This window comes from Haliotis rufescens, unplaced genomic scaffold (assembly GCF_023055435.1).
Source record: "Haliotis rufescens isolate VD_foot unplaced genomic scaffold, xgHalRufe1.0.p SCAF_20, whole genome shotgun sequence".
Classification (NCBI taxonomy): domain Eukaryota; kingdom Metazoa; phylum Mollusca; class Gastropoda; order Lepetellida; family Haliotidae; genus Haliotis; species Haliotis rufescens.
Genome location: NW_025963891.1, coordinates 13,121,100 through 13,148,583, shown reverse-complemented (window position 1 = coordinate 13,148,583; position 27,484 = coordinate 13,121,100). Strand labels below are relative to the sequence as shown.

General features: G+C 42.4%; 1 protein-coding gene across 2 annotated transcripts in view; it reads left to right on the top strand.

Moving 5' to 3' along the window:
• Window positions 1-27,484, top strand: part of LOC124131854 (tectonin beta-propeller repeat-containing protein 1-like) — a 35,357-nt gene that overhangs the window by 6,763 nt on the left and 1,110 nt on the right. For both annotated transcript variants that reach the window (XM_046495360.2, XM_046495353.2), the window contains exons 4-23: window positions 1,706-1,828; window positions 2,425-2,547; window positions 3,663-3,840; window positions 5,297-5,397; window positions 7,064-7,186; window positions 7,881-8,331; window positions 9,314-10,090; window positions 12,217-12,359; window positions 12,991-13,140; window positions 14,746-14,898; window positions 15,914-16,181; window positions 17,577-17,679; window positions 18,411-18,507; window positions 19,257-19,336; window positions 20,442-20,498; window positions 21,558-21,732; window positions 22,205-22,340; window positions 23,399-23,497; window positions 24,205-24,311; window positions 26,834-26,953. In XM_046495360.2, the coding sequence (XP_046351316.2) occupies window positions 1,706-1,828; window positions 2,425-2,547; window positions 3,663-3,840; window positions 5,297-5,397; window positions 7,064-7,186; window positions 7,881-8,331; window positions 9,314-10,090; window positions 12,217-12,359; window positions 12,991-13,140; window positions 14,746-14,898; window positions 15,914-16,181; window positions 17,577-17,679; window positions 18,411-18,507; window positions 19,257-19,336; window positions 20,442-20,498; window positions 21,558-21,732; window positions 22,205-22,340; window positions 23,399-23,497; window positions 24,205-24,311; window positions 26,834-26,953 (3,564 nt within the window). The remainder of the gene's footprint in view (window positions 1-1,705; window positions 1,829-2,424; window positions 2,548-3,662; window positions 3,841-5,296; window positions 5,398-7,063; window positions 7,187-7,880; window positions 8,332-9,313; window positions 10,091-12,216; window positions 12,360-12,990; window positions 13,141-14,745; window positions 14,899-15,913; window positions 16,182-17,576; window positions 17,680-18,410; window positions 18,508-19,256; window positions 19,337-20,441; window positions 20,499-21,557; window positions 21,733-22,204; window positions 22,341-23,398; window positions 23,498-24,204; window positions 24,312-26,833; window positions 26,954-27,484) is intronic.

Below are 27,484 nucleotides of genomic sequence, written 5' to 3'. Positions count from 1 at the left end.
GTGTCAAACTAGGCATCACCTACCAGGGTACTGGACCCCATATTACCCGACCCTATCCGGGTACCGGACCCCCTATTACCCGACCCTACCCGGGTACCGGACCCCCAATTACCCGACCCTACCAGGGTACTGGACCCCATATTACCCGACCCTATCCGGGTACCGGAACCCCTATTACCCGACCCTATCCGGGTACCGAACCCCCTATTACCCGACCCTATCCGGGTACCGGACCCCCTATTACCCGACCCTACCCTGGTACCGGACCCCCTATTACCCGACCCTATCCGGGTACCGGACCCCCTATTACCTGACCCTACCCTGGTACCGGACCCCCTATTACCCGACCCTATCCGGGTACCGGACCCCCTATTACCCGACCCTATCCGGGTACCGGACCCCCTATTACCCGACCCTACCCTGGTACCGGACCCCCTATTACCCGACCCTATCCGGGTACCGGACCCCCTATTACCTGACCCTACCCTGGTACCGGACCCCCTATTACCCGACCCTATCCGGGTACCGGATCCCCTATTACCTGACCCTACCCTGGTACCGGACCCCCTATTACCCGACCCTATCCGGGTACCGGACCCCCTATTACCCGACCCTATCCGGGTACCGGACCCCCTATTACCTGACCCTACCCTGGTACCGGACCCCCTATTACCCGACCCTATCCGGGTACCGGAACCCCTATTACCTGACCCTACCCTGGTACCGGACCCCCTATTACCCGACCCTATCCGGGTACCGGACCCCCTATTACCTGACCCTACCCTGGTACCGGACCCCTTATTACCTGACCCTATCCGGGTACCGGACCCCCTATTACCCGACCCTAACAGGGTACCGGACCCCCTATTACCCGACCCTATCCGGGTACCGGACCCCCTATTACCTGACCCTACCCTGGTACCGGACCCCCTATTACCCGACCCTATCCGGGTACCGGACCCCCTATTACCCGACCCTAACAGGGTACTGGACCCCCTATTACCCGACCCTATCCGGGTACCGGACCCCCTATTACCTGACCCTACCCTGGTACCGGACCCCCTATTACCCGACCCTATCCGGGTACCCACTGTAGGTCTCAAGAGCTGGGAACAAAATGTCTGAATGGGAATTGTTTTACCGCAGCCCTGGCAAAACTATTTCAATACATGTATCAAACGATCAGATCATGCCTACACTGAATTTACTAAAGCTTTATCTTTACTCAAATATATCCAAGTCAAAAGGAATGTGTGCATCATCAGAAAGAAATGTGAACATTAGCAACTTGTAGTATAACCACTGAGCTATAGTGAGTTTTTGTCATTAAACAATGTATCACTTGACTAACCATGGGTCCGGGTAGTCCTGTGGGTACCCGAGTCCTACTCAGTACCCACCTGACCCGGGTACCCAAGTTACCCATCCCAGCCCTCGTTACAATGTATTGAATACCCGAAGAAAACTATCAATACCCAATGTGAATGATAGCATATAAATACATACTGAATGGCTCAAGGACGTATCTGGAGCCCTGAATGTGTAGGATGAATAATAGAGGACATCCCTATCTCCATGCAGGGTTATGTGGGTAAACATGTTGATGAGTGGCGACTCAATAAAACAGGTTTTCCTTGTTTCACAATTGAATCGAAGAGAATTAATAAACTGTTATACAACTGCTTTTGTCTTTGTTTCGCAACAGGGTTGGCAATATGCCACCAACTTCCCTCGGCCATGGACGCCAGAAAGTACCTGGAAGTCTTGTGTTCGGAAACGGAAGTGGATTCGTTTCCGCAGATTCAATGCAACTGATGTGTGGGCAAAGGTATCTTTCTGCTTCCAGGTCTGAACTTAATATGGAACTGACTAGAAATAAAACAGCAATTATTCTCTTGGTATCTCCATTATCACTCATGATAATGATAAGGATTCATGTAAACTAAGATTTAGACAGTAATGTTTTTTGCCACTTCTTACAGTGCAAGTGCTGGGTAGTTCATGCTTTGATCACTTTTTACATAACACAATTTCACTAGTTTCCCTTAGTCCAAAACAGGGGTGGTCGGGCAGCCTAGTTGTTAAAGTGTTCGCTTGTCATGCCAAAAACCCGGGTTCGATTCCTGACATAGGTCCAATGTGTCAAGCCCATTTCTGGTGTCCCCCGCCGTGATATTGCTGGAATATTGCCAAAAGCGGTGTAAAACCTCACTCACTAGTCCAAAACATTATATGCTGCTGTAAGACTGAGTCTGTGGGTTTGAACCCATGATATGCCCAAATTATGATCGTTGGTTTGTCAGCACCGCATCTGTGTTGTTTAGCTCCACTGTAATACTCATGTACATCTCCACTGTTGACGTCCCTCACGTTGAGCTGTCCACAGGAAGGCAGTCCGTCTCATCAGCTGTTTTTTTATTTCAGATTTTTGATGAGAAAATGAAGGAGTCTGGAGATTGCTTCATTGACATAGCTGTTGGTGGGTTTGACATTCCAACTCAGGCCAAAGGTCACCTCTGTGTCTGGGGGGTCACACATACTGGCCAGGTGAGTGGACACACATGCTTATTTATGTGGGGTCATATTGCAGGATATTTGTTAGACAAGGGCTGGAACATAATTCAAGGTTCTCTGTCAATGCCGCATGTGATTTTTATCCCCCACCCAACAAAGTTGGCAGGGATATAGAAACGGGCTCCGTCTGTCCGTCACGTTTCGTTTCCGGAGCATAACTCATAAACCGTTCAATATTTTTTCATCAAACTTTGCAGGTCTGTCAAGTACATGCTGAACTGGTGCCTTTTGCTATTTAGAAATTTTAGAATTTTTTATTTTTTACGTTTCCATGGCAACAAGATGGACCTAGGTTCTGTGAGGGTAGGGTTCGTTTCCGGAGCATAACTCATAAACCGTTCAATATTTTTTCATCAAACTTTGCAGGTCTGTCAAGTACATGCTGAACTGGTGCCTTTTGCTATTTAGAAATTTTAGAATTTTTTATTTTTTACGTTTCCATGGCAACAAGATGGACCTAGGTTCTGTGAGGGTAGGGTTCGTTTCCGGAGCATAACTCATAAACCGTTCAATATTTTTTCATCAAACTTTGCAGGTTTGTCAGGTACATGCTGAACTGGTACCTTTTGCTATTTAGAAATTTTAGAATTTTTTTAAGTTTCCATGGCAGCAAGATGGACTTAGGTTCCAAACTCTTCTTTTTTTTACAATTTCCATGACAAGTTTCACCTCGGTTAAAAAAGGTTAGGGTTTGTTTAGATTTAATTATGTCATAAATTCTGCAACAGGGGCGGGGGATATAGCCACGTTAGTGGCAAACTCTTGTTGTTGTTGTTGTTTAACGCCGCATTCAGCAATATTCCAGCTTTATGTCGGAGGTCTGTAAACAACCCAGTCTGGACCAGACAATCTAGTGATTGACATCATGAGCATTAATCCACGTAATTCAGATGCGATGACGTGTTTCAACCAAGTCATCAAGCCTGACTACCCGATCCTGTTAGTTGCCTCTTTCAACAAGCAAAGTCACCTTTTATGGCAAGCATGGGTTGCAGAAGACCTATTCTAACCCGGATCTGTACGGGTCTAGGTGTATGTTTGATATGAGTGTTGCTTGTGTATAAGTTCTATCTCCTCCATGTCTCCAGGTGTATGTTCGACAAGGGGTCACCAATGACTGCCCAGAAGGGAAGGAGTGGCGTCCAATTTCTACTGACAACCATGGTCTTATAAACATCTCAGTTGGACCAACAGGACTTGTGTGGGGGGTAACCTGGGATGGCCAGTGTCTCGTGAGACTCGGTGTTAACCGAGACCATGTCTATGGTGAGATACATGTTTTAAGCCTCATACGTATCATAGGTGAGGTGAAATTGGGTTTAACGTCGCGTCCAAAATTATTGCACTTGTATAGCGACGTGCATGCATGTGTGTGTGTATGTGGCTGCTTGTACTAGTCCGGACTGATGCCGATTTATATTGCTAGCCCACTGAGATACCATGCCGCAGTTTAACTTGAATACCCCACTCAGACACAGTATACTGACTCTGAGCCGACCAGTCCTTGTTTTAGCCCCTTAATGCCGAGCGCCAGACAGGGTAACAACAAGTACCATCTTTTAACGTCTTTTGGTATGACGCGGCTGGGGATCAAACCCCGGACCTTCTGCTCTCTGGGCGGACGGTCTACCTCTAGACCACGGAGGCGGTTCATACGTATCATAGGGCGGTCAGGTAGCCTAGTGGTTAAAGCGGCACGCCGAAGACCCGGGTTCGATTGCTGACATGGGTACAGTGTGTGAAGCCCCTTTCTGGTGTCCCCCGTCATGATATTGCTGGAATATTGCTAAAATCGAAACCGGGTCTTAGGCGTGATGAGCGAACGCTTTAACCACTAGGCTACCCGGCCGCCCCGGGTTGGGTTGAGAAATATAACATCCCAAATATTATTCCAAATAGAACACTTGTTACATTTGACCACTTTCTACATGGCATTGTGTATTCATAGCTTTCGGCCATGGTAGCCGTGCCAATTTACACTTGTCAGAGGGGTACTCAAAGTATGTGATCTAGACTACCAGTTGTCGGACTTTCATTTTTGTGGAAGCCTCGGTGGCTGAGTGGGTTAGATCGCTGACTTTGTGTGCTGGCTATTAGGTGCCTCACTCTGGTAAGTGTGGGTTCGAATCCTGAACGGGACTCAACCCAAAAAGGTATGAGAATCTGTACTTTACTAAAAAAGTATTATCCCAAATATAACATTTGTTACATTTGACCACTTTCTAAATGGCACTGTGTATTCAAACCTTCGTTTACTCATTCATGAAACAGGCTGTCTGTATGAGTATTATAGATGTGATTGTCTCAACAACAAGTAAACATAACACAAAAGTAATGTCACTCAGTGGGTATCGGTTGTTGGGTAACCATGGTAACGGAACATAGTCATACCACCTCTAATATAGGACTCTTGAAGATCCGGGGTAGAATAGGTCTTCAGCAAGCGATGCTTGCTGTAAGAGACGTCTTATGGGATTGGCACTTGGTTGATGCATGTCATCTGATCCCAATTGCGTGGATCGATGCTCATGATGTCAATCAGTGGATTGTCTGTTCCAGACTTAGTTATTAACAGACCGCCGTTATATAGCTTGAATATTGCTGTGTGTGGCGTTAAACAATAAACAAAACACAAAAAAATCTAATGATAAATCACTCCAGTTGTTCCTCATCCCATAAGAGAGAATCTGTGATTATAACATGTGATGGTTTTTGTTGCCAGGCACCTGCTGGACCTTGGTGACATATCCAGATGAGTCAACACGCGTGATGCAGATCGCTCTTGGTCTCAACACTCTATGGGCACTCAGTAGAGAAGGCAAGGTATGTGATATATTGTCTCAACCTCCCAATGAGAAGTTGGTTCTCAGTCGAGAAGGCAAGGTATGTGATATATTGTCTCAACCTCCCAATGACAAGTTGGTTCTGAGTCGAGAAGGCAAGGTATGTGATATATTGTCTCAACCTCCCAATGAGAAGTTGGTTCTCAGTCGAGAAGGCAAGGTATGTGATATATTGTCTCAACACTCTATGGACACTCAGTCGAGAAGGCAAGGTATGTGATATATTGTCTCAACACTCTATGGGCACTCAGTCGAGAAGGCAAGGTATGTGATATATTGTCTCAACACTCTATGGGCACTCAGTCGAGAAGGCAAGGTATGTGATATATTGTCTCAACCTCCCAATGAGAAGTTGGTTCTCAGTCGAGAAGGCAAGGTATGTGATATATTGTCTCAACACTCTATGGGCACTCAGTCGAGAAGGCAAGGTATGTGATATATTGTCTCAACCTCCCAATGAGAAGTTGGTTCTCAGTCGAGAAGGCAAGGTATGTGATATATTGTCTCAACACTCTATGGGCACTCAGTCGAGAAGGCAAGGTATGTGATATATTGTCTCAACCTCCCAATGAGAAGTTGGTTCTCAGTCGAGAAGGCAAGGTATGTGATATATTGTCTCAACACTCTATGGACACTCAGTCGAGAAGGCAAGGTATGTGATATATTGTCTCAACACTCTATGGGCACTCAGTCGAGAAGGCAAGGTATGTGATATATTGTCTCAACCTCCCAATGAGAAGTTGGTTCTCAGTCGAGAAGGCAGGGTATGTGATATATTGTCTCAACCTCCCAACATGCCCAATGAGAAGTTGGTTCTCAGTAGAGCAGGCAGGGTATGTGATCTATCTTCCCAAATCCCAATGGACACTCAGTGGACATGTTGTGCTTCAGATGTATGATGTAAAATGGAGAACTGGTTACTGTGATCTAAGTTGGCTGTGCAGAGTGGCATTGCTTCGCTGTTCCGGGATCCACTGTTAGTAAGTTCGACCAAAATTCACCCTGATTATGATCCTTGGTCTGTCAGCACAGAATCCGTACTCATGGCTTTTACCCAAGTTGTAAACATCTAAAACTTAAATCACTTTTGACTTTCCATAAACTAATGTTCAAAACATCATTGACCTCACTTACGTTGTGTAAGGTAGCCCAAAATTAATATTGATGTTCACACCTGTAAGTGGTGATAAAACTAGTAATGTAGTATTGTCCATTATTTCTTCAATTTATGAGACCCGTTAAGACCCAGGGTAGAATAGGTCTTCAGCACCCATGCTTGCCGTAATTAGCGACTATGCTTGTTGTAAGAGGTGACTAACAGGATCTGGTGGTCAGACTCGCTGACTTGGTTGATGCATGTTGTCATACCACAATTGCCCGGATCGATGCTCATGTTGTCAACCACTGAATTGTCTGGTCCAGACTCGATTATTTACAGACCACTGTCATAAAGCTGGAATATTGCTGAGTGTGGCTTTAAACATCAAACAGTACAATAATCTTCAATTTATGTACAGTATAGTTTTATGAAATGAGAATTGTAACTATTGTGTATTTATATAGTGTTGTGGTTTAGCAACACAATTTGTGGTAATAGCTTCAGCATGTACATCACACTGATACTGAATTACCCGAGTATGTATCAGGTATGGTACCGTAAAGGTATCCAAGGGACACAACTCCTGACTGGCACGGCGGCAGCTACGGGCAGCACGTGGGTGGAGATGGTGGGAGAAATGGCACACATTGCTGTCACGCCCAGTAATCAAGTGAGTGTCAGTATAACACTAGCAGCATAAGTGATTATGTACTGTTGGTAAATACTATCTGTGAATATACAGGGTAGAATAGGTCTTCAGCAACCCATGCTTGCCGTAAAAGGCGACTATGCATGTCGTAAGAGGCGACTTACAGGATTGGGTGGTCAGGCTTGCTGACTTGATGTCAATCACTGGATCGTCTGGTCCAGACTTGATTATTCACAGACCACTGTCATGGCTCGAATATTGCTGAGTGTGTAGTTAAACAAAAAAACAAAACAATAATAAAACAAATCATGTACGAAACGCAGTCAGTTTATCACAATACAAACTCACTCCGTAATCATGGTAATAGCCCAAAATATGGTCAATAAGGTAATAACCTGCACACATCACAACAACACAGTGGTAACTCTAAAACAATTCTGGCTTTCAACCAACATTATGTGAAATTACATTTTCATAAATACATAGATCATGCATGCAGTTGCAATGTATTACTTACAAATTTCGTGGCAGAATCATAGTGATTACCACTCACAGCGTACACACTTTCAAATTTCACGCCAAATCGCATGCTTTTTCCCTCACACAATCCACCTGCAATTACCACCCATGTCCAAGCCAAGCCATTCAACCACATACCACTAATTAAATAAAAGTGACTTTCTGTCATCTACAGATATATTCCTGGTTTAAACAGGTGTTTGCTGTTGGTCTCAATGAATATGAGGTCTACTTCCGGTCGGGTGTGACCTCGAGTGACTTCGGTGGCAAGACCTGGCAGTTGCTGTCTCTGAAGGAGAACACAGCCGTACTTCAACATGACAGCTGCTCAAGTGTCACGTCCGACTCAATCGCTGAATCAGGATTAGAGGGCTCCAACCGATACTCTTCCTCCGCAGCAAGTCACATGACCAGATATATGCGGACCGGCTCGGAGTCAGGGTGGTCAGAGGGCAGCTCAGTGAGAGGAAGCTTGACCCTCGCTACGCCCATCAAGCAGCCTGCCAGGGATGAACCATCAGGTGAAGGTCGTGGCCTCTGTATGACATTAGCTACTCCCATACAGAAGACTTCATCCGAGCAGGCTGTTTATGCTGTGCTTCCCACATCGCATGCATCGGGGATGGATGCCGAAATATCCAATAAAGGTTTGTATGTGACTACTACTTAGCTACTACCTAGCTACTACTCAGCTACAACTTTGCTATGGCTACTACCTAGCTACTACTACTTAGCTACAACTAAGCTACTACTTAGCTACTACTCAGATACAACTTGGCTACTTAGCTACTACTCAGCAACTACTTTGCTATGGCTACTACCTAGCTACTACTACTTAGCTACTTTGCTACAACTAAGCTACTACTTAGCTACAACTAAGCTACTACTTAGCTACTACTCAGCTACTACTAAGCTACTACATAGCTACTACTTTGCTACAACTCAGCCACTACTAGCTACTACTAAGCTACTACTTTGCTACAACTCAACTACTACTTAGCTACCGCTTTGCTACAACTCAGCTACTACTCAGCTACAACTTGGCTACTTAGCTACTACTCAGCAACTACTTAGCTGCAACTAAGCTACTACTTAGCTACTACTCAGATACAACTAATGCATGTCATTGTATCCAAATTGCGTGGATCGATTTTCATGATGTCAGTCACTGGATTGTCTGGTCAAGACTTGATTATATACAGACCGCCATCATACAGCTTGAATATTTCTGATTAGATAATCTTTATTACACAACTCTTCGCTAAAGGTATCTTCCATTGTGTCCGCCATCACTACCTAAACTTGATTGTGAGACTTCATCTAGGAATGATGTATGAAGATTTATACTCTTGTCTTTATTTGTAATAAGAATATAAAATGTACCCTTAAGCCCTAATCCCTCTTATCCCTTAAAACATCATGTTATTCGAAGTCAATTATGCTGTATGCTGCATAATATGTAACAGTCAATGTGTCAAATATTCAGCCTGATATTTCATTCAGTTTGTAAAATTACATGTATATATTGATTGTGATATTGGAATTATTATTATAATAATAATCATCATCATCATCATCATCATCATCATCATTATTTTAAGAAATCAATGTTGTATTCTTTTCTCACAGCAGGTGAAAACAAATCTGTGATACAGGACTGCAGTTCCAACAATGGAGTAACCATGGAAACAGAGTCATCAAGTACTGAAGATATAGCAAGAAACAAGTGTGATCAAGAAACACCCTGTGATAAAGTAGATGTATGTAGTGCCATTTCACCTGTACAGGTAAGTATTACCTCCACGGATCTGGAAACCTCGGAATCAAATCTGGACAATCACCAACCAGGGGCACTTTCTCCAGCTTCTGTGAGTTGTAAACTGTCGCCCAAATCTGTGATAAGTTCCTGTGATAATTTTGACAGTTTGGGATCCAGTGTTACGTCGGAAGAAAATGACGGAATAATCAATTTTGTGACAGACTTACTATCAGGTTCTTCTGTGACTGAAACATCAGATGACGCGGATTCGAAGGACGTCTCCAGTGAAGATGTTTCCAAAAGGTTGGAACAAGACAATATGTCAGACCTGCAGGACACAAGGGAGATAACCCACACACCTCACAGGCCGTCATCCCTGGAGGTGGTGGGTAATTCATCCCTGCTGATTCATGATTCAGAGAGCCCTGTATTTAACCAAGAGGAGAGTACTCCTTGGACAACCATTGGGCCAAGCACGGGTATATCGGGGACCATCTCAGTGAGGAGCACGCCATCAATTGACCAGGATGTTATCACAATGTTTGAGATGGCCCCCGCAATGCCGCGGTACTGTTGGGCTTGGCTGAATGGAATGGCTTGTGTGTTTGACGATCCTTCAAAAATAACTTGGCTGCAAAGTTACCAAGGTTGGTTGTGAGAGTTGATATGTGAATTTTGCAATTTTGTGACTTGCCAGTCTCTGTATGATCAGATCTGTTAGTTCCAATACAATATCTCTCTGTGTGAAGATTTGAGAAGACCTCCATAGAAAGGCTGGGACAGGTATCTCAAGTCGGGTGGGTACCATGTAGGACCTGGGTACCATGGGTACCCACAAGACTACCCGGACCTGTGGTCAGTAATGTGATAAATTATTAATTACCCAAAATATCTAGAACTCTATGGTTACACTACAAGTCAGTAATGTTTGCATTTCTTTCTGACTATGCACCCATTCTTTCTGACTTTATATGTTTGAATAAAGATAAAGCTTCAGTCAACTTTAGTTTATGTCTGACCAGACTGGTTTATACGTATATCTAAACACATTTTGTCCAGGGCTACGGTCAAACTATTCCCAATCGGACATTTTGTACCTGACTCTTGAGACCTACAGCGGGTCTGTAATCTGTGCTCCCTTTTAGAAGCTTCATTTCTGATTGGCTGATTTCACCTGACGTGACCTTCTACATGTTCTATGATGGTATCGTCTGATCTTCATGCAGAGAGATATTATATCCAAATAAAGGATCTGATTGTAAAGAGTTCAGACCGCCTTCGTGGTCTAGTGGTAGAGCGTCTGCCCGGAGAGCGGAAGATCTGGGGGTTCGATCCCCGGCCGTGTCATACCAAAAGACGTTTAAAGATTGTACTTGTTATTACCCTGCCTGGCACTTGGGATTAAGGGGATAAAACAAGGACTGGTCTGCTCGGAGTCAGTATACTGTGTCTGAGTGGGGTATTCATGTTAAACTGCGGCATGGTATCTCAGTGGGCCAGCATCAGTCCTATAAAACCGGCATCAGTCCGGACTAGTGCAAGCAGCCTCACATACACACACACATGCATGCACGTGCATGCAATATAAGTGCAATAATTTTAGACGCGATGTTAAACCCCATTTTACCTCACCTTTACTGAGTTCAATGAGTTGTGTCTATTTAGGCCAGACCAATATGTACCCACTGACAAAAGAAAAGTGAATACCATATATGTTGGTTATTTTATGAAGAATTACACATATTCAAGAGATATTAGATGGGTTCCATGCACAAACGAACATACTAGTATGTTGTGTGAATCGACGCTCATGAACGCATCACATGACGCCATAGATCCATTACTTGAGACTCAGCATTTTTCTCATGTAAGATTAGTGTGTAAAGTTTGGAAATCATGTGCAGCTTACTGTGATAGGAATAAAGACACACTGTGGTAACACTTTACTGATTGTATGTTTTGTCATTAATTTGTATGCATTGGAAACATCTCTTCTTAATGTACATACTTCTCTATATGTATCTATGGTTCATGTTTCTTTTGGCAGTGAGTATACTGTAAATCTTGAAATTAACACGTACATGAATTAAATGCGAAAAATGCGAGTGGTCTTTGCTCGCATTATTAAACATCGCATTTATATCAACAATAAGACATTTTGGATAGGAGAAATACCAACTAAGACATACACTGAAAACAAACAACTATGTATTCCACATCACTGTTTATTGAGCAGCACTTGTAACAAGTATATAAACAATGTCATTCAAACACTAATTACATCCTGTGAATTGGCATGTCATCAAGACAACAGTTCTACTCACTTATGTCATCACTGATCACACCTGCAAGTCCAGACAGATGCCACCCACGCAACACGATGTCTTTGTTCTTTGAGACTGCATCAAAATGGGCACGAGCCACCACGCATGTATTGTTTTTTTGCGGAAGTACTCTACTCAGCGCTAATAAGCGGTGCTATTTGGTGTGTGATTGGATTAATGTAAGGTTGGATTAAGGTGAGGATTCTCCTATAAACCTGACAGAGGACATTTTCTTTAGATATAAATCCACTGATTCTTGAGAGGAGGGGGGTGTCACATTCATATTGAGTCACATTTTTGGCTAGAGGCCAGCGGTCACATTCTTTTGGAGACGCATTAATTTCATGATTTACAGTATATTCTACATTATTTTTTTGAAAATGTACTTATTGTAATCATTACGATTTTGAAGTGTTGGACATCTTTTAGTTTGAGTTTGATGGTTTCAGAAAGTGACGATGCAACGCCCCAGGGAAACAAGACAAAAGTAAAGATATCACTGGCTTTGAGGGATGACTTTCTCAAGAAACTTCACATCAGAAATACAAGAGAAGTAGAGAACTTCAAGTTCATAGAAAGTGCAGTGCAAAGGGTGAGGGGAAGTCATTTAGATCCATTCATCACATGCCCCACATTAAGTGTGTTATATCCGTCAGTTCGTTAGAAGCGTGTTCGTTATAAACAATGTTTACTGTACTTTAATTGCCGGTCCATAGGGACTGACAGGCACATGAATTACTGGTCCAAGCCTAATTTTACAGGTAAAGAAACAGTTAACCGTGTTCGCTATAAACAATGTTTTTTGTAATTTGTATGCTGGTCCACAGTGACTGACAGTCACATGAATTACCGGTCTAAGTCTTATTTTACAGGTAAAAACAGTTAATTACCGGTAAACGGGAACACTGGAGTTCCTGACCACCCAGGTGTATTCCAGGACTCAGTGGTCCAGAACCCCCATTCCCAGTACTACGACTTCTGTTAGCTTCCAGGGCTAACTGATTCTGGGCTTGAGTCTCAGATTTGCACCATTTCCATAGAGCAATAAACTCTATGACTTAGCCGTTTCTTGCCACAGTATTAGATAAACCTGACATGGCCTGATATGACCAGAATACTCTTAGACTTAAGCCTGTTAAACAAATGCAGCTTTCTTGCTGTTATCGTAATTACCACCATGAAATGATGAGCAAGTAGATGAGCTGTTTGGTGTTTGCTTGCAGACATCTTGGCTGAAGAAGAGCAACATGAAGTGGTACATGTTTGGGAAGCGGCCGCAGTGGCTTGATTGTTCTGTTGAACTGGAGCAGGGCCACGGAGATACTGAGGAAGGCTCCCTCACTATACACTACGCCTTCAAGGGAAAGCCCATGGTAGGTACATGTGGTTGGGAAGTTGGGAAGTTTTAAAACAGATATAATAAATATAATATATATAACAAGCATGAAATACACATACGCCAATATGACATGTCCGGTTGTGTACTAGGCAAGAAATTTTGAATGGTTTTCAAGATCTGCTCTGGAAATGAACACTTCTGCCATTTTCAATCTAAGTCAAACTTGTTTCAAAAATAAAAGTTCCCAAACTATCAAAGGGCACCAGTTTACCACTAGACCTATCTATGTGTCAAGTTTGGTGAAGAAATATTTCAATGTTTTCAAGATCTGCTCCAGAACGGAGCACTACCACCATTTTCAGTCTGAAGTCAAAGTCGTTGCCTTTGAAACTCCAAATAAAATTTGTCAGAAATCCCAAAATGTCAAAGACACCAATTCACCACTAGACCTATCTATGTGCCAAGTTTGGATATATCTCTCATGGTTTTTGAGTTCTGCACTGGAAAAGAATGTGATGGACAGAGGGACGAAAAGATGGACAGACAGCACCCATTCTTAAATCCCCTTTCACTTCATAGACAAAATTTAATGAAAGAACATTTTTTAGGGCAGTGACAAGTTGATGGATAGCATTCCTTGTAGGTAAATCATGGACTTGATATGCCAAAGACCTGGGTCCAATCGCAGTCGTTGTAACAATGTGAAGCCCATTCTTGTGCCCCCTGCAGTGATATTTGTGGAGCATGTCTCAGCCCTGTCTACTGTTGCCCCACTGTTTTCATCATAACTGAAATAAGTTAACAGCAAGGAAAAAACTGACCTTTGTATATTTCCTTTATTCAGCTTTAGCGATATAAACGATGGTGAAGTGTTCTCTGTATTCACTGAACATGTTTGTTTTGTGTGTGAATTCTGAAAAGATGGGAACAGTAAGTAGAATCGTACCTTAATCGATTGGGTCTAAACCTAAATAGGTCACCATGTTGGAAGTTAAGGCTTTCTGTGGTCTGTTTATGGTTGACTGAGAGTGCCTACTTTATTGCGATATATAAGATAGCTACGCGATAAATCGCAGAGAACAATGAAGAATAAAACATTGTTCTATCATGACGTCATTTCTGGAGATTCGAAAATGCGCTCGCAACTTGATGACGTTATATATCGAACAACATTAGTTTTGAGAGGGTGTCTTGTGAGTTGTTCCCCATAGATGCAGCTGGTTAACACATATAAAAGCGATGGCTGAACGATTGCATCCAAAAGTGGAAGAGACATGACAATCGGTATTGGGAGAAAACGTATAGATGATCGATGTGATGATTGTTAGAATATGGGTGAAATACCAAACTTAACCCACCTGTTCGTAATATGGACTTTTCCGACATTTCCGAGGTCATTATTAAAGTCCGGGTAAATATTTTTAAAGCTTGTACATTTTATCATCATCCTTAAAGAGGCTGCATAATAGTGATATCTCACATGAGAAGTAAATGACTCATGGTCGTTGTGCCCCTCATGGTTTATTCTCCCTGCAGTGTTTTTGTATGATAAACAGCTCCGACTCATTGCTTATTTCTTAAATAGCAGTGGTGTTCCTGACTTGATTGTGTATCCGCTTGTCCTGCATGTTTCCATCAGCACTCCCAGATCTGCATCCAGGACATTGTGTGTGTGAAGCAAGTGAGTGACTACCTGGAGCGGACTACCGTCGTCCTCCACACCACGGACACAGTCAAGTCCCTTCAGCCCTGGCTCCTCAAACTTACATCAGAATCCGAGGTCGAGGACTGGGTAGGTACCTTAGCATGCTTAGGGCAGGGCTAAAATGATCAAAATAATGATAATGATAAAATTATGATAATATTAATCCAATGTTTTATTAATTTTGAGGTTTCTGTCATTGATTAGATACCTCTTGATTTGTTTTTAAATTAATCATGTTTGCATTAAAAAGGATGATTTAGAGGTTTCAAATTAGTGATGACATTTATGAAATATAAGGGACATAACTCTGCACATCAAGTTGTGAGACTTGGAACCACTGGTTCAGACATTATGCAGTCACAAAAACAGAAAAAGATGAAGACTAATAAGATCATGACTTTTTTTGTCAAATTGTTCCCTACGAAAAAAATACCCGTCAATAGTGATCATCTGTACCAAAGTGCTATACTTATGCTTACTGATCTATTTCAAATATATACAGTAAAGCTGCAACTAAAATAACATGATATTGGAATATGTTATTCCTGATAAAATAATAGTTTCAGATACAATTTTTCTGATCACTGAATACAAGTTTTTTTAAGTTAGTTTTTGGGTAATTTTTAACCGAGTCACTGGTAAGGTCTGTACAGCTGATTGCTGCTTCTGTTTATGAGACAAGACACATGGTAATCTTAATCTCTGATAAAAAACAATGCCTAGCAGAATGCGAAAATACAATTTAAACGATAAATCATCATGTCTGGTGCTTAATTGACCCTGTTTAACTGTTTTCACCTGTTCATTTACCTGAATTCGCAGAAGGGATACAATGTAACTTTTTTTTCTGTGGAAGACAAACATGTTTGATTGCAAATGTAGGGATTGTGTATACGCTGGTGACGTGCTTCGTTCCGATTCACTTTGTGGACAGGGTATGTAAATTAGCATCAATTTTGAAGGCTTTTACAGGGGGTCGCTCAATAGATGGCGATATTCGGTAAGTTGATTCAAGCAAATGCACTAAAAAGAGTACCAACATGTTGTGCTATTCCTTGCTGTGCACTAAAAAGAGTACCAGCATGTTGTGCTATTCCTCCAGGTGTCCTTGCTGTGTACAGTGAATGCCATGAGGTGGAAACTCAATCAGCCGGTTCCTCAAGGATCGGTGTGGTCAACTACGAAGAGGGGAGACATCTTTGTCCACCCTCCTGACAAGGTGCATGTCAAAGGTCATGAGATGCGCTGGATGCAGCAGGGTGGGCACTTGAAGCTCCTGGAGACGTCCCTGTGTGGGATAACTTGGGGCATCGGATACGACCACTCCGTATGGACCAACACTGGTGGATATGGTGGAGGGATCTTTAAAGGTTTGAATCGTCTGTCTTATGGTTACTGAAACTTATGGTTCTTTGTTTGTTATTCATCTTAGGTAGATTATGGCCTGGTGGTTTTAGTGTATTCTTGTCATCCTGAAGACCTTGGTTCAATTCCTGTACCAACCCGTGAAGATCCGGGGTGGAATAGGTCTTCAGCAACCCATGCTTGCCATAAAGGCGACTATGCACCACATACACTAAATATGCTTGAGGGTAGGATCGAAGCCTTAGAAACTCTCCGGAACCAAGCTGTGGAACACAGCCGCCCATCCAAGGACTCCTGCAACCAACATTGCCGTAAGAGGCAACTATGCTTGTTGTAAGAGGCAACTATGCTTGTTGTAAGAGGCAACTATGCTTGTTGTAAGAGGCAACTATGCTTGTTGTAAGAGGCAACTATGCTTGTTGTAAGAGGCAACTATGCTTGTTGTAAGAGGCAACTATGCTTGTTGTAAGAGGCAACTATGCTTGTTGTAAGAGGCGACTAATGGGATCGGGTGATCAGGCTCACAGACTTGGTTGCTGCATGTCATCATATCCCTATTGTGTGGATCGATACTCAAGATGTCAATTAATGGATTGTCTGTTCCAGACTCAATTATTTAATGACCACCGTCATTTAACTGGAATATTGCTGAGTGCAGCATGAAACAAAAAACAAACAAACAATTCCTGTACTGATAGATTTTTAACTAGTATAGAACTAAAGCACTCGGTTCTAAGTTAAAAATAAGATGGTATCAGTTCTACAGTGAGATGGCTTCAGATTTCAAAACATAGAACGTTTATCTCCTAATTTGAACACTTAAATTTCATTTGAAATCAATGATTTCAACATTGTTGTGGTTCCTTTTCCTGAGGATTTTATTTCGAATTACAGTCATTGCATACATGACTTATTGCAATATCTCGCCATGAAATTTAAACTACCAATACTCTTCCTTTATGTTTAGTTACATTTAGGTATCACATAATCTGAGTGGTGGTATTTTCAGCAAGATAGTTCATGAACGTGTGTGCTACATGTGTGCTACATCCGTGCTACATGCGTGCTACATGCGTGCTACATGCATGCTTGGTGTTCGCCCCTACCTGTTTCCTGAGGTTGCTGCTGTGTACAAGAATCCCAGTAATTCCGATGATACCACCTCTCAGTGAAATCAGCAGTGTAAACAACTTCCCAGGGTGCCCTTGTGCAGAACGATCTTAGCGCTAAGGTGATCGTAACTCCAATAACATTGACTTTTGACAGTTGTAGCTCTAAGGTTGTTTTGTACAGCGGCATCCGTTTTTTTTTTATCGTTGTCCTTTTATTGATATTTGGACATTCCCAGTAATACACTGTAACCAGGTTGTGAAGTAAATTAGCATCTGTCTGTTGTACAGCAACGTCTCACTTGTCAAAGGAAGTGTTCCTGCAGACTGACATGAGGACTGTGTTGGTCTACGAGAACCAGAAATGGCTGCCTGTGTTTGGCTACTCCAGTAGGTAAGTGTGTACACATTCCTGCCAGAATATTTTTCACAAACTTACAAAAGTTTAGACATTAGCAAATTCAATAATTGCTATTTAGATTTTTTAAGGTGATGATAGACGTAAATGAGGATAAATGCTTTCAATATGTAGTTATTAAATATGTCAACATTAATGGGGTTTTTAGACAAATCATGTCAACAGAGCAAGTACAAATGATGAGACAGTGAAGGTTCTGTTTGGTGCTAATCCTCAGCTGAGAATGTATTGTAATGACCAGACCTCATGTTTGCCATGCTTTATTATCCTTCCCCGGCATGTCAGCGGGGATTTAATTATAATGACCAAGATATACCGTCGAGAGTGTTCCCCTGAAATGAAGTTATTGAAGGTATTCGCCCTCGGCATGACATTGTAGGATGGAAAGTGGTGCCGACATATTGCAGTGAGTGTTTGTTTCAGGGGGTGGGTGGGATGAAAAGTGGTGCCGACATATTGCAGTGAGTGTTTGTTTCAGGGGGTGGGTGGGATGAAAAGTGGTGCCGACATATTGCAGTGAGTGTTTGTTTCAGGGGGGTGGTGATGGCCGACATATTGCAGTGAGTGTTTGTTTCAGGGGGTGGTGATGGCCGACATATTGCAGTGAGTGTTTGTTTCAGGGGGTGGTGATGGCCGACATATTGCAGTGAGTGTTTGTTTCAGGGGGGTGGTGATGGCCGACATATTGCAGTGAGTGCTTGTTTCAGGGGGGTGGTGATGGAGGGCTACAGTTGGAGTGATAAGATGAGTCAGAGACACGACAGCAAGGAGGAAGTGCAGCTTCCCTCATCACGCTGGAAGTGGGTGAGTTGTCCGTTACCATGGCAACAGTATAGACACACTGTCAGTGGGTGAGTTGTCCATACAGTATAGACACACTGTCAGTGGGTGAGTTGTGCATTACCATGGCAACAGTATTGACACACTGGCAGTGGGTGAGTTGTCCATTACCATGACAACAGTATAGACACACTGGCAGTGGGTGAGTTGTCCATTACCATGGCAACAGTATAGACACTGTCAGTGGGTGAGTTGTCCATACAGTATAGACACACCGTCAGTGGGTGAGTTGTGCATTACCATGGCAACAGTATTGACACACTGGCAGTGGGTGAGTTGTCCATTACCATGGCAACAGTATAGACACTGGCAGTGGGTGAGTTGTGCATTACCATGGTGGCAGTGTAGATGCTCTGGCATTGAGTGAGTTGTCCGCGACAACAGTGTAAATATGATATATTAGTTAAGTTGAGTGTCGAGAATGGAAGCATATCAGGAATTTTCAAGTGACCCAGATATAAGTTATTCCAAAGTAATGTCAATTTACTGTCAAGTTATTTGTGGGGAGAGGGAGCATAATTACTAACTTAATTGTTTTCATATACAGTAAACTATGTTTATAACAAACACACTTTATAACGAACTGACGGATATCACGAACTGTTTTTTGGTCCCATCCATATGTTGTATGTATGCTGTATATATGCATGTTACAAACTAAAATTAGTGGCCCCTTTGAGTTCCTATATGTCAATACATTGGCTGTTGTGCAGGTGAGTGACTGGCGGGTTGACTACGAAGTGGAGGGGGGAGCTGACAACAATGGCTGGCAGCATGCGTCCAGCTTCCAGAGGTAGGTTACCTGTTACCTGTTACCTGCTGCCTGCTGCCTGCTGCCTGTTGCCTGTTACCTGTTTCACACTGTGTTCACTGTTTCCTGTCCAAGTTGTGTTCACTGTTTCCTGTCACATGTCTTGTTCACTGTTTCCTGTCACATGTCGTGTTCACTGTTTCCTGTCACGTCACATGTCATGTTCACTCACTGTTTGCTGCCAAATGTCATGTTCACAGACTGTTTCCTGTCACGTATCATGTTCACTGACTGTTTCCTGTCATGTGTCATGTTCACAGACTGTTTCCTGTCACATGTCATGTTCACCAACTGTTTCCTGTCACGTGTCATATTAACAGACTGTTTCCTGTCACATGTCATGTTCACAGACTGTTTCCTGTCACCTGTCATGTTCACAGACTGTTTCCTGTCACGTGTCATGTTCACGGACTGTTTCCTGTCACATGTCATGTTCACGGACTGTTTCCTGTCACATGTCATGTTCACAGACTGTTTCCTGTCACATGTCATGTTAACAGACTGTTTCCTGTCACATGTCATGTTCACGGACTGTTTCCTGTCACGTGTCATGTTCACGGACTGTTTCCTGCCACATGTCATGTTCACGGACTGTTTCCTGTCATGTGTCATGTTCACTGTTTCCTGCCACATTGTGTGTTCACGGAGTGTTTCCACTTTGTTGTGTTATTCCAACAATTACTCCAGGATATTGAAAAGATGCCGGAGTCACTGACAGATGCCCTGGGCGCACACCTATCATATTTACAACAAATCAGAGGTGGTGGCCTAGTGGTTACAACATTGATTGTCACACTTGTGGTGTAGGTTTGATTCCCCACCTGGGTACAATGTATAAACCCACTCCACCCTTGTCTCCACCGGGAGATTGCGAGAATGAATAGTGTTAAAAGCTGCATATGACCATGCTTCCTCAAACCTACTTTCCAATCTTATGAGATTATTGCTCTTGTTAATTTTATGAAGGCCCCTGTTGGATCCAGTTCACAGGCGTAGGAGATATGGTTTTTAGTACTGTCCTTGTATCTGTTACTCTGTGTTCAAGTCTGTGGAATATATAAGTTCATGATAATCATCAACATTTCAGGCCGTTTCACCAAGGCCAGGGAATGAGGGACGGTGTCCGAAGAAGGAAATGGACAAGGTGAGGTCTTTACACATATATATAATTTTTAATTTGAAGTTAATACGATATCAATTTTTCCATTGGACGAGTGGTCGGTCACATGACTGCGAAATTGCCATTTATAAAGTGTATGAACAACACAATTTGACGTTCATACATTTTTCACGAGACCGTGTTTCTTGAATTGACATAAACACTGACGCCGGAGTGACGGACGTAAATACATACAGAAGTATTCTTTTTCATCGTTTCGACCCTTTGATCTTGAACTGAGCATTTTAGTATACATTGAGAAATGTCACAGAGTTTGACTGCATGATTGTTTAGGATAACCTCGCTACGACCCATCCCAGTAAAAAATAAGGAAATGCGTATCAAAACTATCGTAGTATCAATCCGTGTCTAGGCTGAAAGTGACAGTCTACAGCAATCTATGAATGTGTCTATTTGACACATCTTTAATCCCCTTTCAATAATCGACCAAATGATCAATGATGGATTAAACATGTAACTGCCACAGGTTCATTAACAACTTCTGAAATCTCTCCCGTCATATTTACGTGTCAGCCATTTTGGCGTCTTGTACTTGATGTAAATGTATTACGACACGCTGTCATTGTGACTGACTAATGAGGTAGCTCTTAACCTTCCTTTCTCATCTAATGGTGATATTTAAATACATGTGTTGTGTCAGATGTTTCTGAAGAGTAAGCTGTGTATACATACGCTCATGTCACCTTTTGGATGAACTATTTTATTCCGCGATACAACTGGTTGTTGTATGGCTGTCAGTGTAAAAATGAAGTCACACATACTAAATAAACTTGTGTAAAGATCAAGGCCTACATCCTTTGAGGTAAAAAATTGTGATAAAAAAATATAAGAATTGACTTTCACTTTGTTGGGTTCATTGGAGTATGAACCTCCATAGAGTGAGGGCCAGACATTGTATGAACATCAGAGCTTGGGCCCTCACTCTATGTCGTCATATTGATGGAATATTGCTGAGTTGCAAACCTCCAACTACAGAACTGTTCAAAGCAACTGAAACCCAACCCTCTGTTCTTGTGACACCAGAAAATGTAAGCTGGAGACTGTAGGACCATGGCAGCCGTGTGTCTCTGTGCCGCTGATTGACGTGTCGGTCCAGGTGGAACCAGTGATGTCGTCAAGTGAACCTGTGGTTCTGTGGGCAGTTGGCACGAATGGAAATGTGTTGACCAGGCTAGGGGTTACCATGGAGAATCCTCAGGTAAGTAGGTTTGTTAAGAATGAACTAATGCATGACCTTTGTTGAAAATAATGGTCATATTGTGACATTATCTGTTCCAAATTACGACCTGGCATTGTCGTAAAGGGGATAGTAGGTAGGCTAATGGTTTGAAGCTTTGCCTCGTCACATCAAATAAAGTGACATTACCCTTTCCATATCCAATAGAAATCTCTGCATAAAGCAGAGTTCATTGTACGATTCCGAATATGTCATGAGCATGTGTTTATAAATCACTATCAAATAGTGATGATACCAGGTGTTCACGAAAAGATGAGCGTATCCTGCCCCGCCGGTGGCACTTCAAAAACACATGCAAAGGCAAGTCAATTATTCACCTGAAAAAACACGCGACATATGGTACAAGCAGACATGATTTGATTTTTCACATTTCCCCTTCCTTGTGTATTGTTAAAAACTGTGTATACCTCTTCACTCGCTCACTTGTGTTCAGGGAGACAGCTGGATCCCTGTAGCTACAGACCAGCCGTTCAGAGCAGTATCAGTTGGAGGAACATACAGGGTGTGGGCCCTAGCAATGGATGGATCAGCTTGGTACAGGCCGGGGGTCACCAAGTACAACATAGCAGGTTTGTACATAGCAATCCACTTTAAGGAGCCTATGTCAGTCCACTTTAAGGAGCCCATGTCAATCCACTTGAAGGAGCCTATGTCAGTCCACTTTAAGGAGCCCATGTCAACCACTTTAAGGAGCCTATGTCAATCCACTTTAAGGAGTAAATGCCAATCCACTTTAAGGAGCCCATGTCAATCCACTTTAAGGTGTTACCGTGTAAATGTCTAGTACTATGTCTCTGATATCCATGTAGACCGCCTCCTCTAGTGGTAGAGCGTCTGCCCAGAGAGTGGAAGGTCAGGGGTTCGATCTCCAGGCGCGTCATACCAAAAGACATTAAAGATTGTACTTGTTGTAATCCTGCCTGGCGCTTGGCATTATTGGACTCAAACAAGGACTGGTCAGCTTGGAGTCAGTATACTGTGTCTGAGTGGGGTATTCATGTTAAAGTGAGGCATGGTATCTCAGTGGGCTAGCATTATAAATCAGCAACAGTCCGGACTAGTACAAGCAGCCACACACGCGTGCATGCACGTCGCTATATAAGTACAATAATCTTAGGCGTGACGTTAAACCTCATTTCACATCACCTCTCCTGATATCCATGTACAGTAAAACATGGATATAACGAACTTGTATTGCATTACATTGCATTGACTTGTATTAGCAGTGATCACTTCATAGCATTCAATTGATAACATTTCATAACATTCATTTAAGTATAACAAGGTTGATCCGTCACCGCTGATTGTGTTGATTCGCCGCGATTGTGTTGATTCACCGCTGATTGCGTACAGCCAATTGTCAGTGACACTTGACACTGAGTAAGATTTCTCAGTTCGCTATACACATCACTAATTAGTGATAGATGGGCTTGTCGGTGATCAGATATCAGTTCCTGTATTCGTTAGTTCGCTGTAGAGAGTTCGTTATATACGAAAATTTTATATGATATCATGTAGGAGATAAATCGGGGATTTTTTAACAGTTCATTGTATCCGTTTGTTCGCTATATCCGTGTTCGTTATATCGTGATCTACTGTATGCTACATAAGACTTCCCTTGCTTCAGGCACCTGCTGGCTGCAAGTGGTGCCCCCTCCCCCTCCTGGCTGCCTGCTGAAACACATCTCGGTGGGGACAACGGCTGTCTGGGCCGTCGACACGCGAGGTACGTGGAAGAGAGTATGAAACTTAGGCAATGGTTTAGAGGATGTCAAGTCTTGTTTTCCCAAAATGTGGTCCACTGTTACACATCCGTGTGGCTCTAGCTTGTACTGAAGGATACAACTCCCTCCCTCTGCGTCATGGTATAAAACCTAACATGGGACTCATAAAACCCTAGGAACCCCGAGTGATTCTGCTACAACGAATTTATCTTACCAACATGTTTTAATATGACATTGTAAAAGAATTAAAACAAATTGAAAATTGAAAAAAAAGCTGTTCGATTGAGCTGAGGTTAACTTATGTTGTGTCAGGTGACTTTCTTTGATTTGGAAAAAGCATTCACCCTCTAAGAAATTTATTTCCCTATAATGTATAAAGTGGGCACTGTATTTTATCAAGATCATGTGGACCAATCAGATCTCATCATTCTTGACATGGAGGTATAATAATGACAGTTGTGAAGCATGGATAACATTGTCTATTTCATATGAAGCTGGAAATTTAAAAAATATTTGTTTTATTGGCAATAAAAAGACATGTGCAGGATTTAAAGTGACATTTGATGCACGAGAATACTGTCCTTATATTTTAGCTTTACATTAATTTATTATCTACAGTAGCAAGACTTTCTCCCAAAGGATACTGAGACATAACAATGCACTGATGTAAAAATATAGGTAACAGATCTGACTTGGCATGTGTTTTCAGGTAACCTGTGGTACCGGCAGGAAATTACAGAAACATTCCCCGAGGGAACGCGATGGGGGTATGTGTCCAACAGCGTCAAGTTCGTGTCAGTGGGACCCCAAGACCAGGTACAGGCTTCTCACCAGCCTCCCCGTCTTGTTTCCTAGATACAACAGACAACAGCATCAGTTACATGTGTTGATGTCTTCAGCCTCAACTCTGTATTTAATTTAGTTTTGTTCAGCCTTAAATATTATGATAATCTGCATGTTTCAGCACATGACGTGGATACCATCCACATGTACTTCCGTTCAATGCCTCAGTGAGTGAGTGAGTGAGTTGGGATTAACGCCGTTTTTAACAGTATTACAGTTATATCACGGCGTGTCAGCTTAATGTGGGAGGAAAGCCCTAAGTGATGCAGGTCTCAGACGTTTATCATTTCGGTGAAACCCACGAGCACAGGAATGGTGCTGACAAACCTAGAAACATAATTGGGGCGAACCGGTTTTGAACCTACCATCATAGGTTTCTGGCATGTCCAAGGGATGCAACTCTGCACTGCGAATCGTGGCGCCTTAGACGACTGGGCCACCCGTGCCCCCCAATGTCTCAGTAAAGCTTACAAAAAGTTTTATGGTAAACATGTTGAGGATGTTTCCAAAATTGATGCATTAGTAACAAAACTTATGTTCTGATGCAATTCCCATATGTTCCTGTGTTTTTTCAGTAAACAAATGACTTGCCTTTGCATGTGTTTGTGATGACTGCCACCGGTGTGGCAGGGTACGATCACATTTTCGCGAACCCCTGGTATCATTACTATTTGATAGTGATTCATAAACACTTGCTCATGATATAGTCGGAATTGTACAATGGACTGTGTGTTTGGCAGAGGTTTCATATAAATATGAAAAGAGTTTTGTCACATTTATTAGTGGAAACCATCCATATGGAAACCATAATGATACAGTATGAGTTTTAGCAGTATCACAAGGGGTACACCTGGTTTTATCAAACCACCCCTCGTAATACTGCTACAATAAAATTCATCTTACCAACATGTTTTTAATGACATTGTAAACGAATTAAAACAAATTCAAAATTGAAAGAAAACAGCTGTTCAATTGAGTTGAAGTTAACTTTGTGCTATGTCACGTGGCTCGAAAAAAGCATGTTTTTTTGCTTTGAAGTGGGGTATAAGGGTCTGATTCTCACTCTCAGAAATCCACTTTCAGCCTGTCTTGTTCATGGTGGGGTATAAGGGATTTATTCTCCTTCCGAGGAATTTATTTCCTTCCAAGGCGGGATACATTGTATTTTATCAAGATCATGTGGACCAATCAGATCTCATTATTCTGATGTGGTGGTATGGTAACAGTAAGTGCAACTCTTTTGCCTAAAGAAAGTAATGTAATAATAAGATAATATTTACTTCATAAGTGTAAAAGGTAAATAATAGTGACAAAATCCTTTCCATAACCATTAGAAACCTTATCTTCCTGAGGTAAGGGAGTTAGCAGACTATAAAAGTCCAGTTTCCACCCTTGCCGAACATGGCTGGATTTTCTGGGCTCGATAGTAGTGCCACCAGTGGCTATTATGAGTTATGTCCCTCCTATTGACCAATGAGATTCCTCCCTCACATCACTTGCATTTGCTTCAAACACAGTGGCAGCACACAGTCAAGAAGATCTGATCGATAATCAAAATCTATATTGTGATAAACTTCGCGAAGTGCATCAAATCACGTGAGCATCTTGATTAAAAGCATGAATACATTTGGAAAATATATGCTGATGCTGAGTTGACGGAATACATGTTCTGCAAATCCTGTATTCAACCGATATCTACACGACAGTTTACGAACCAGATGTTGATTTCGTTATGCTATTTGATTGCAATATGTGTAGACTCGTTAGTCCAGCCAAAATATAACTCCATAATTCCAGCCTAGTTCGGCAAGGGTGGAAACTGGAATTTAATAGTCAGTTATCTCCTTTGCCTTGCGAAGATGTAGAAACCTAGCTGAGTCTGTTATTTGATCCTGAGTCTATCACAAGCATAACTGTCACTATTATATACTGTATTTGACCGCGTATAAGCCGAATTTTGAGGACCAGAAAAAAGATTCTAGAGAAAGGGGTCGGCTTATCCACGGGATACACTTTCATGATAGTATTTTTCAGAGCGTGATCTATCAGAAACATCGCCGGAATTACGGTCCGATAGATTACAACTTCCTGAAAGTTTGGAATTTGCCACAACTAGAGCCATTATTGTTATAAATTATCAATAAAGTGACTTTTTCAATATAATTACAACGTTTTTCATCTTATATTTTTGAATATCTGCGAGTACCGGCACCTGTCTTGCAGTCCGACTTCGCAGTGTTTTTTGCCTTTCACTTCCTGGTTTGGCTTATCTGCGGGTCATATCATTTTCTTTCGTATTTCAATGGTCAAGTTAAGACCTCGGCTTATCTACGGGGTCGGCTTATCTGCGGTCATATACGGTAGTGATGATTCCAGGTGTGTGGGAAAAGTTGAGTGTATCCTGCTCTACTGGTAAACCATGTTCATGTTTGAGTGATCTGTGATTTCTAGGATTATATGTCAGTTTATAACATAACGTTCGTCTCTGCTGCTAGGTGTGGATCGTAACTGACAGTAACTTCATGAAGAACAAGAGAGGCCCCGGTGTTATCTATCGACGTGTGGGTATCAGCGATGTCTGTCCCACAGGAACCAGCTGGGAGATAGTGATTGGGGTGCGTTTCATATTGTGTGTTGTGACCATGTTGGACTTGCACTTGTGGCTTCTGCACACTGAGTGAGTGAGTGAGTGAGTGAGTATTGTTTTACGCAGATTTTAGCAATATTCCAGCAATATCACAGCCTGGGACACCAGAAATGGGCTTCACATATTGTACCCATTTTGGGAATAGAACCCGGTCTTCAGCATGACGAGCAAACACTTTAACCACTAGGCTACCCCACTGCCCTGCATACAGAATGAATGTAAACCTCATTGCTTAGATGCCTTTCCCGTGAAGATTGCGGGTTTAAATCGGTCTTCAGCAATCCATGCTTGTCGTACGAGGCGACTACTGGGATTGGTTAGTAGTCCGGCTCACTGACCTTTTTTATGCATGTCTTTGTATCCCAGTTTGTGTAGATCATTGCTCATGATATCAATCACTGGATTGTGTAGACTGGATTTGATTATTTACAGACTGCTGTCATATCGCTGGGATACTGCTGAGTTCAGCATTAGACAACAAACAGACTACATACTGATG